Raw genomic sequence first — 11,011 nt, forward strand, 5'->3', positions numbered from 1 at the left:
AGAGCGCATGGAGCTGGGGTCGGGAGGTCGGGGCACCGAACAAGGCGGAGGCCGACGGGGAGGTGGGGGAGGAAGAGGAGTCCCTCCTGGCCATCCCGAGGGGAGGGCGACAGTAGAGATTTGTTCGGGAGGCGCGGGACGAGGCTGGCTGCTAGGACTGTGCACTGAGGAGCACCGACAGTCAGGGACGCTCTCCGAGTAGATCCTCGAGGAAAGAGCAGCGGACCATGCTCGAGGGGGAGGAGCCGGGAGGCGCGCGGCGACCCTTGCGGGCTGCTGCCTTGCAGGGCGCTGGTGGGGCGCGCGGAGTGGGGGCTGCCCCGGGGCGGCTCCGCCAGCTTGGGGCGCGGCGGGCGGCGGCGGCGGCGGGCGCGCATCCCATCCGGGTCCGGAGTAACCGCCGCCGCTGCCAAAGCTCACCAACATGGCGGACCTGGAGGCCGTGCTGGCCAATGCCAGTTACCTGATGGCCATGGAGAAGAGCAAGGCGACCCCGGCGCCCGCGCCAGCAAGAGGACCATCCTGCCCGAGCCCAGGCACCAGCTGCTCCGGCCCGCGCCGGCCCCCACGCCGCAGCCCCCGAGCGGCTACCGGCGACCCCCTGTGTCCGCAAGGTTCGGGCGCTGAGCCGTCGCTGTCCCGGTGAGGGTGGCACTGCGGGGCGGGCGATGCGGGGCCAGCCTTGTCGTTCTAGTCTCTGAAATGGGGCATCGGAGAGCCGGTGGGGGACTCCGGGAGAGAGCGCTCCAAAGTGCCCAGCGCGGCACCCTGCGCGCAGCGAGCTCCCCTGCCAGGGGCTGGTTATGACTTGGCTGAACTAGCTCCATCCCTGTGGCTCCCTCCCGCCCAGCCCTGTCCTGTGCTCTTCCATCCCATGGTTCTACCTGTTGCATTGGTGTGGTCCCCGTTGACTCTTTGCCTGTCACTCCTTTGGGCTCCATTCTGGTGGTTCCTTCTTCCTGGGCTCTGCGGTCCCCCTTTCCAACTCCATCCTCTCAGCTCCCTCTGGGCCGCTTACCTGGGGACTGCAGGCTTGTTGGTTATTGTCCGAGGTAAACTGCTGTTTTCAGTGCTTGCTCTTCTTGAAGTCACTAAGTCTAGTCACCTTTTGAGGCTCTTCTATTTTGTGCCCAGGCAGGATTTTGACCCACTCAATATTCTTTTTGGTGTCAAGTGTGTCCCCTGAGCTGCTTTCCTCAACTTGCAGATCTACTGGTGGCACTTTATTAAAAAATTGAAACGGGAGTCACACTTGAATGGGTGATTCCAGACAGGAATTTGTTGTTAAATTATCAAAGGAGGGCCCGATTGAATTGGCGAGGGGCTCGGTGAGGTCCATACCAAGTTTCAGTTTTCTCTCAAATGATTTATTATTAAGGAACTAGTAAATTTTTTTGCTGGTTCATATCATTAGCACTTCCCCAGAAAAAGTAGTTCGTCAGGTTAATGGTGAGTTTTAAATAGTGTATCAAGGCTTCAGCGATGGATTTTTTTTTTCTCTAGCTCCTTTTTCCTAATTAACACCATCATGAGTTGTGCAGCTAATGCGGTTCCTTGATGCTAAATAGCTCTTGGAATTGATGCTCAAAAGAGGCATTTTCTTTATGGTGAATTTGAACCATGCAATTCTGTAAAATATTGGAATCTACACCAAAGTTACTGTCCTTTTGAAATCATCAGTCCTTCAAGCATTAGGCACCCAAGATTGCTTAAATGTTACCTAATGCTAAGTGATCATCATATGATTTTTTTACAAGTCCATCTATGAGCCCTATGATACAGAGAATACCAGTCCCCTTGTTATTTGTTGTGAAAAGCTAAATTGTGCAAATGAAGCCTTGCTTGCTGGATATTTTTGGCCTCCTTTTCCTCCTTAGCCCAGGCCTCTTGTTGGCTTTGCAGGGTGTGCTACTCTTTGATAGGCAATGCCAAGTAGTGAAAATCAGGGAAAAGTGCAAACCCGTCTGCAATGTCGTGAGTTTAACACCCGTATTCCAGAGTGTAGCAGATCTGAAGCTAATTGAAAAAATCAGTGCTGCTTAAAATTTCCGGCAAGTGAGAAACTTACTTAGAGAACAAGAACTCCTATATCAAACCTAAATTTCACCGAAAAAACTGTCCATTTCTATAAATGTGGTAGAAAAAGGCTTAATTCCTTTTTCTCTTGCCTTTCCTAGTGCTCCCCCCCACCTCCACCCAAAGGCAGGGAGTCCTAAATATGTGGGGTTTCTATATATACAATTGATAAATCTCAACTCATGGGCAGTTTTTTTGGGGAGGAGTAGAATATAATATTACTAAAGTTAGGAACTTCTGTTCAGTTTTTTTTTTTCCTTGGTATTTGGAACGTAATGTGACTTTTGCTTTTTTAGTGTCCCTCTTAAGAACGTACTTATGTGCTTAGGGTGTTCACTTCCTTGCATGAATGCCTTTGTTTTTCAGTGGTATTCTTTGGTAATGCTTTCTTTTAAGGCAGAGTGACAGCCAGCATATTTCTCATGACATTTTAAAATTGAGAAATTACCTTGTGATCTGCCCGCCTCAGCCTCCCAAAGTGCAGGGATTACAGGCGTGAGCCACCGCGCCCAGCCTGGAGAGGAATATTTCAAGTTATGCACCAATCACTTAGTGATTGAAGCTAGAAAATTACTGAATAAATTCTGTGTCCACTAAAGAAGAAAACTAGGCCACTTGCAGTGGCTACACAAACAGAAAGATGCAAACTATGATATCACTATGGAGACTATGTTTAGCTAGATCTTCAAAGGTAATCACTAACAAATTATTGTAACACTTACCAAACATCATGTGTTCTATGCATTATCCTATATTCTATATTCATTCTTTGTTATTATTCTATATTCTATGCATATAGAATAATTAAGAGTCATCTATACGCTATTTGTTTGTAGTTAAATAAAAACTTCGAGCAATTACACTTTAAAGCAAACGTGCTTCTTGGCTCAACTCTGTGCATTTCACACTAGTCTACAAGCTCCATGAAGGAAGGGGCTGTGGCTGGGTTTATCATAGTATCCCCGTGCCTGGCTCATAGAAATGGCTCTACAACTATGTACTGAGTTAATGTCATAAATGGTATCATAAATGTCCTTTAAGGACTGTCAGTCCTCCTAGAAAATTATAAAGAATCTTTAAAATGTCATTTCAGGCCGGGCGCGGTGGCTCAAGCCTGTAATCCCAGCACTTTGGGAGGCCGAGACGGGCGGATCACAAGGTCAGGAGATCGAGACCATCCTGGCTAACACGGCGAAACCCCGTCTCTACTAAAAACACAAAAAATTAGCCGGGCGAGGTGGCGGTGCCTGTGGTCCCAGCTACTCGGGAGGCTGAGGCAGGAGAATGGCGGGAACCCAGGAGGCGGAGCTTGCAGTGAGCTGAGATCTGGCCACTGCACTCCAGCCTGGGCGACAGAGCGAGACTCCGTCTCAAAAAAAAAAAAAAAAAAAAATGTCATTTCAGCCCTTCCTATCATATTGTATGAATACTTTGAAAGGACAAGCTTTGCAACAGGTGATCCAACATTTGCAATGTCCAGTAAACAGAAATGAGACTCCAGGGGAAAGATGAAGTTCACGTTACTCAACCTCTTTCAACTATGTGTGATTTCAAGTCATCTGAATTTCATTCTGTTTTTAAAAAAAGAGTAACAGAGTAATACAGCCTACAGTAAAAGTCATCTGAATCACTCCAGGGTTTAAGATGTTGACTTTTCGTGGGCCTTTGCTTATGAATTAGACCTTACTTAAGTAAAGGTATTTCTTTTCCAACGTGACGTAAAACAACTGGCCTGCACATCTAAATGCTCCTGTTTTAACTGGGCCTGCACAGGGAGTCTGTGGGTCACAGTCTACTACTCCCAATAGGGCCCATTATCAGCTACATTAGCCCAACAACATTTCAGTAAACTAAAGCAGCTATACCATCTGGACAAATAGTCAGCTTTTCCAGGATTTGCACTCATTTGTTGGTTAACTGAATAATGTGTCAACATAACAAAATATTTGCCTCTTGCCATCTCAAAGAAGCAAAATCTCCCCTAGGCAGAATGTTCCATTTTCTGAGAATCTCCTGTAATAGCAGGAAGCTGCAAACCCAGTGTTTCATTTAAATTAGCTAGATATTTCATTCTGATGCTCTTCTGTTTAAAACTGGAAAAGGCAAAGTAACTAAAATAAGGAAGCACAAAGAATAGTGACTGCAAATAATTTGCTGGAAATAAAAAAAATCACTAGTGATAGACTAAAGACAAATTAAAACGTATGCTTCTCATTCGGATACTAAAAATACAAATCTGAGCATCTCTTTCAAGAATACCAAAAACTGGTGGTTACATGGCTTGCTCTATAATGAAGCTGAAATAGAAACTCCTATCAAAAACCTTTTGACTCTAATCCATTTTACCAACAGCGTGAAGTCATATCAGCCATTTAAGTCATTATGCTGAGGCATTTTAACATGCAATTAACTTTCTTACAGGATCTAGAAATTCCCCAACCCCCAACCTCCAAATCAAATAGGTGGGCTACTAACTGCCATCCAGTGGTAGAAAGAATTTTGCAAAATCTTTTATCTGATAATCTCAATGTAACAGAATCCTAACACAGCCCAAGGAGTGACTATTACTATGTAAGTGGCTACATTACACAACTAAAGCCAAAGCCACTAAGATAAGTAGAAAACAGACCGGGCACAGCGGCTCACGCCTGTAATCCCAGCACTTTGGGAGGCTGAGGCAGGTGGATCACGAGGTCAGGAGATCGAGACCATCCTGGCTAACACGGTGAAACCTCGTCTCCACTAAAAAAGCAAAAAAATTAGCCAGGCGTGGTGGCGGGCACCTGTAGTCCCAGCTACTCAGGAGGCTGAGGCAGGAGAATGGTGCGAACATGGGAGGCGGAGCTTGCAATGAGCCCAGATGGTGCCACTGCACTCCAGCCTGGGTAACAGAGGGAGACTCCGTCTCAAAAAAAAAAAAAAAAAAAAAAAAAAAAATTCCTCTCCATTTAGCTTGTAGAGTTTTCTGTGTCTTCATTCTCCGGTACTCATAGCCTAATTTTGAACTGAAAAGTCCACGTTGGAAGCACAAATAGCCTTTAGAAAGAAAGTATTCCTTATTATTGATAGGAGTATTTCTATGTGTAAGACAGCAGTAGTGTTCTTCTTTTTCATTAGGGTACCAATTCAAAACATAAATTGTAATTTGTCATTTATTTTGTGTTTATTACAGTAGATGGTCATTTATTTCATGTTTTTACAGTAGCTGGTCATTTACTTAGAGTTTAAGAAAACCCCACTAAGATCTGTAGATAGTGTTTTATAGTTTTATATGTATTAACTCTTTTTAGTTTTTATAATTATGCTTGGTAATAGGTAGAAATTTTAAAAAGGACAAAAAATTACTCCAGCTTCATCCATGTGGAGATATTGAGAGGTATATTTTATGTATTTGAGGACAACTGGTTTTCTCCTTAGATACTAGTATCTTGACTGTGGTGCAGGGAGTGGCTTTTAGCCTTCCAGACTCAGAAACTAGATTTTATTATATCACTGTACTAAGCACCTGTCTCTTATTGTGAAACTCACATAATCAGCCAAGTCCGCCTGACTAAATTATTCTCTTCCTCTAGGCCTCTGGTTCTTATTTTAAGATTAAAGACCCTTTTGAGAATGCTACTAAGTGAGAGCCTCCCCCTCCCAAAAGTGCGCTAACTCACTTACACAGTAGATTTACCTGAAAAGCTACACCATAGCTAGAATGTCCAGTTCGCTACATTGCATTGAACACTGGCTCCTGTAGGAGCCTCCGTGCCCAGCGTCTGTGTGGCTGGAGCTCTCTCTCGTGGGTCGCCCTTGTGGGAAGCAAAATGACCATCAGAAGGTGATGTAGCGAGCACGGACCCACGTGGATGAGTCAGATGGTTACTTGGGACTCAGTCACGCTCCACAGGGGCGGCTTACGCTAGATGTCCAGTACTTGAAATCCCTGACCATGGGTGGCCTCGGGACAAGTCATCTTTCCGTGTTTTCATGTTTCCTGTTGTAGCTGGTGGGCACACCTCCGCTGGATTTGACAATATAGTTCATGAAACCACTGCCAAAGCTGCCCAGACCAGAAACCTTTGGCATTTCTCGGCCCTTTGTGTTATGTATTGATTTAAAGTTTTTATTCTCAGAGAGCAAGCTTTTTTTTTTATTTAGAGATTCTTGGAAATGGCTCCATAATACTCATCATCTTATTTTAGAAAGAAATTCAGGTTCAGGGAGAAGCTAATTGCTCAAGGTCGCGTTGATGGCACAGTTGAGCTTCAAACCCAGGTTTTCTGATTCCAAATTCAGCATATTTTCAGAAAAGCCTTCAGACTGTCTTTTTCCCAGTGAATCTTATTTTATGAGGCGGGGGGGCTCATGAATTTGAGTAGAGGAGCACTGTCAATTTCAGACATTAGTAACAGAATTTTAAAATGCATTGTATTCATTCAGTAAAGATTATCAACTGCAGGGGTCTGAGGAAGTGCTCCAGTAGCATAATTTCACTGGCCACATTAACTTAATAATAAATACCTTAATAATTCTCTAGAAAAGATGTCATAAATTCCATGTTAAGTAATAAGATTGTTATTAATAATGATGGCAGTGTTATAACTTGAGAAAAGCTACATGTTGTGGGTTCTCAATATTTTCTTACCCCAAACATCTTTTTGTGATTTTAGGTGCATTCTTAATTAAAATTCATCTCCATCCCTGTCAGTGGGTAAATGAGTATCCTTGACTTGAATACGTTTGTCAGTTACTCTCGATACACAAAGGATTTTTTTTTTTTTTTTTTTGCAACAGTCTTATTCTGTTGCCCAGGCTGGAGTGCAGTGGTGTGATCTCGGCTCACTGCAACCTCCGCCTCCCACGTTCAACCAATTATCCTGCCTCAGCCTCCTGAGTAGCTGGGGCTACAGACGTGCACCACAACATCTGGCTAATATTTTTGTATTTTTTGTAGAGACAGGGTCTTGCCACGTTGCCCAGGCTGGGCCCGAACTCCTGGCCTCAAGTGATTCAACTGCCTCAGCCTCCCAAAGTGTTGGGATTACAGGCGTGAGCCACCGTGCCTGGCCTGTAAAGGATTTTTAATGTTAAACTTGGCACTCGTTAGCGGTTCATTCTAAATTGTGATGGAAAATTAATGGAGCAGGTTGCATATCTAACCCCTACCCAGAAAGGTTGTTCCGCTCAGCTTGGGGCAGAGTTGTATTTGTCAGGAACACATTAGTAAATCCATTTATGGCTTTTGCCTTCTTCACCTGGTGGTGCGTGTGGAGCTTTTCCTCATCAGCAGTGTATGGACCTTGTCAGTGTTTGGAATTGCTGCATGAGATGTCAGAACTCTGATCTACTTAACCCTGTGCTCAGAAGCGCAAGTGCAATTGCAGTGAATGTTCTTACACAGGTGCCTTTGGGTCTATATATGAGCCTTTCTCTGAGGTAGATAGCTAGAAAGAAGTAAGATAGGGGCACATTCTCCTCTACATTTAAGGATAGAGCTGCAAAGAAATTTTAATTTTATTCAGAAGCTTTACTGTTAAGACTAATATTATTTTTATTTCAAAAGTATTTCATATAAACAATTATTTCATATATATATGTGTATATATAGTCAAGTAAAACAAAAAAGAACAATGTTATTGTTGGTCAGAACCAAGAATTTAAGTGTAAATGAAGAGATACATGAGGACAAGATAAGAGTTAAATAAAAATTATGTAAGATCAATTTTAAATTGGAAAATTATTTGAAATTCATGATTTTTTTTTTGAAATATGTGGACTTACCATCCCCAGTCTTTAAAACAATCCAAGAAACAATTGCATTTCCCTCACGTAGGCACCCCATATACCTGCGCCTGACTACAGGTGTGGGCGAGATGAGCCTGGAACCTCTGTTATCTGTTGTATCAGAAAGCGAAGGCGCCATCCAAGAAATGTGGTGGGCACCATCCCTAACAAACTGAGGCCAGAAGAAGGGGTTCCCACTGGCTAAAAGTGAGACACGCTGAATGTCAAAAGAATATGGCTGATACAAACCCACTGTGGTGGGCAGAATGATGCCCCCCTGAAATATCCACATCTTAATCCCCAGAACCTATGAACATGTTCTATTCTATGACAAGGGGGCGTTAGGGGTGTAGGTGGCATCACAGCAGCTAAGTTGCTGAGTTTAAGATAGAGAGATGATCCTGTATTATCTAGGTGGGCCCTAGTGTTACCCCGAGGGGGGCAGGGAGTTGGTGTCAGAGCCATGCAACATGAGAGTGAGTCAACCAGCCACTGCTGGCCTTTTGAGGAAGGAGGAAGGGGCCACGGACCAAGGAATGTGGGCAGCCTGTAGAATCTGGAAAAGGCAAGGAAATGGCCTGTCTCTACGGCCTCCATGTAAGACCGCAGCCCTACTGACACTCTGACCTCAACCCAGGGAGGCCCATTTCAGACCTCTGACCTGCAGATCTGTAAGAGTCAATTTCTGCTTGATTTAAGCCACCAAGTTTGTGGTTAAGCAGGAGAATTGCTTGAACTCAGGAGGTGGAGGTTGCAGTGAGCCAGGATGGTGGCACTGCACTCCAGCCTGGGTGACTGAGCAAGACTCCATCTCAAAAAACAGTTGTTTTTTTTTTAAATAAAAAATAAGGGCTGGGCGTGGTGGCATACGCCTGTAATTCCAGCACTTTGGGAGGCTGAGGCGGGTGGATCACGAGGTCAGGAGTTCAAGACCATCATGACCAACCTGGTGAAACCATGTCTCTACTAAAAATATAAAAATTAGCTGGGTGTGGTGGTGTGCGCCTGTAGTCCCAGCTACTTGGAGGCTGAGGCAGGACTATCGCTTGAACCCGGGAGGCAGAGGATTTTGCAGAGGTTACAGTGACCCGAGATTACACCTCTGCACTTCAGCCTGGCGACAGAGCAAGACTTGATCTCAAAAATGAAAAGAAAAGAAAATTAAAATAGTCTTGCTGGGCATGGTAGCTCATGCCTGTAATCCCAGCACTTTAGGAGGTCCAGGAGCTCGAGACCAAGTTGGGCAACATGGTGAGACCCCATTTCTACAAAAAAAAATACCAAACGAAAATTAGCTGGGCATGGTAGCACATGCCTGTGGTCCCAGCTACTCAGGAGGCTGAAGTGTGAGGATCACTTGAACCCAGGAGATCAAGGCTGCAGTGAGCTGTGATGGCACCACTTCACTCCAGTCTGGGTGTTGGAGCGAGACCCTGTCTCAACAAACAAACAAACAAACAAAAAATCTTATATTTACATCATAAAACTAATCACAAACTAGTAGACCAGCTTCTAAGGTAGAAACGCTCTACCTTAGAGGGAAGCAGAGGCCCTGGGTGGACCAGACGGCCACACCATGAACCCTCCCAGAGACTTTAGACAGAAAGAGGCACTCCACAACACCCCACACTCCCTCTGCCATCTCTCACCCCCTCCTCTGTCCACGCAGGTCAGCCCAAGGCCACCCCCTCAGTCACTCTGTTCCCGCCATCCTCTGAGGAGCTCCAAGCCAACAAGGCCACACTGATGTGTCTCATGAGTGACTTCTATCCAGGAATCTTGACGGTGACCTGGAAGGCAGATGGTACCCCCATCACCCAGGGCATGGAGATGACCACGCCCTCCAAACAGAGCAACAACAAGTACGCGGCCAGCAGCTACCTGAGCCTGACGCCCGAGCAGTGGAGGTCCCACAGAAGCTACAGCTGCCAGGTCACGCATGAAGGGAGCACCGTGGAGACGACAGTGGCCCCTGCAAAATGTTCGTAGGTTCCCAACCCTCACCCCACCCACAGGGGCCTGGAGCTGCAGGATCCCAGGGGAGGGATCTCTCTGCATCCCAAGCCATCCAGCCCTTCTCCCTGTACCCAGTAAACCCTCAATTAATATCCTTTGTCAACCAGAAATCCTGTTCCCTCTCTTCATTTCTTATCTCTCATATAATTTGATGCTTCTCCTGGGTTCTCAGTGTGGCGTTGGGGGAATCCTGGCACCAGTGGGAAAGTAACCTGGAGGAGAGGATCACAGCCTCCCTGGCGTGTCCCCTGGGAAAACAGGTCAGGATAGGAGGAGTCAGCTCACTGAACACCAGTCCCTCCATTCTCTCCCTCCTCCCCTTCCTCCTTGCAGCTCACCCCCCGACTTGCTGCCTACTTTCTGGAGGAAGATATTTCTGGCTGAGCCTCCAGATATGCCCTCTGTCCCCATCCTGGTCTGGACCCTCTACCCATCCATGGCCTCTCTTTCCTCAGTCTGCAAATCCTACTCTGGAGCTGGAGCCCCTCTGCTTCTGGCCCTGGCCCCTGGAATGCCCTCCTTCTTCTCTGCCCAACTCCCCACCCCTGAGAGTTGGACTGTCCAGTACACTCCAACACCATCAAATTCGTGAGCTCTTATACTTTGGGCCCACTTTGATTTTTCACCTGACAGCAGGTTCAGATGTGTGAGAAAAATAGGAGGAAGCCAGGAAGGAAACACACATAAAAGGCCTGCAAGAGGATCAGGACACTTGCAAAGATAGGCTCAGAGCTCCCCAGGAACCAGTGCAAGAAGGGTTAATAGGTGCTCCATCATTTCTATCTTTCTTGTTTTTTTTTTTAGATGGAGTGTCGCTCTGTCTCCCAGGCTGGAGTGCAATGGCACTATCTTGGCTCACCATAACCTCTGCCTCCTACGTTCAACCAATTATCCTGCTTCAGCCTCCTGAGTAGCTGGGATTTCAGGTATGTGCCACAATGCCTGGCTAATTTTTGTATTTTTATTAGAGATGGGGTTTCACCATGTTGTTCAGGCTGATGTGCTCCATCATTTCTAAGAGATTAAACAAGTCTTTTCTCGAGGGAAGTTGGTGTTTTCAATGCTGAGGCCAGGCATCTCATCATAATTAAAAGTGGGGATATGTTTTACCAAAGGCCTCACTACTGATGGGATTTGGGCTCCGACATGT

At 45.8% G+C, this 11,011-nt stretch overlaps 1 gene segment (V, D, J or C); it reads left to right on the forward strand.

Annotated features, from left to right (window-relative positions):
- The first annotated feature begins 424 nt into the window (after positions 1–424).
- On the forward strand, positions 425–9,971 carry LOC126964049 (immunoglobulin lambda constant 6-like). The segment is given in 3 exon segments: positions 425–642; positions 1,000–1,052; positions 9,515–9,971. Coding segments are annotated over 3 exon segments (591 nt in total).
- The last annotated feature ends 1,040 nt before the right edge of the window (positions 9,972–11,011 follow it).

The sequence above is a fragment of the Macaca thibetana genome, chromosome 10 (genome assembly GCF_024542745.1).
Source record: "Macaca thibetana thibetana isolate TM-01 chromosome 10, ASM2454274v1, whole genome shotgun sequence".
NCBI classification, from domain to species: domain Eukaryota; kingdom Metazoa; phylum Chordata; class Mammalia; order Primates; family Cercopithecidae; genus Macaca; species Macaca thibetana.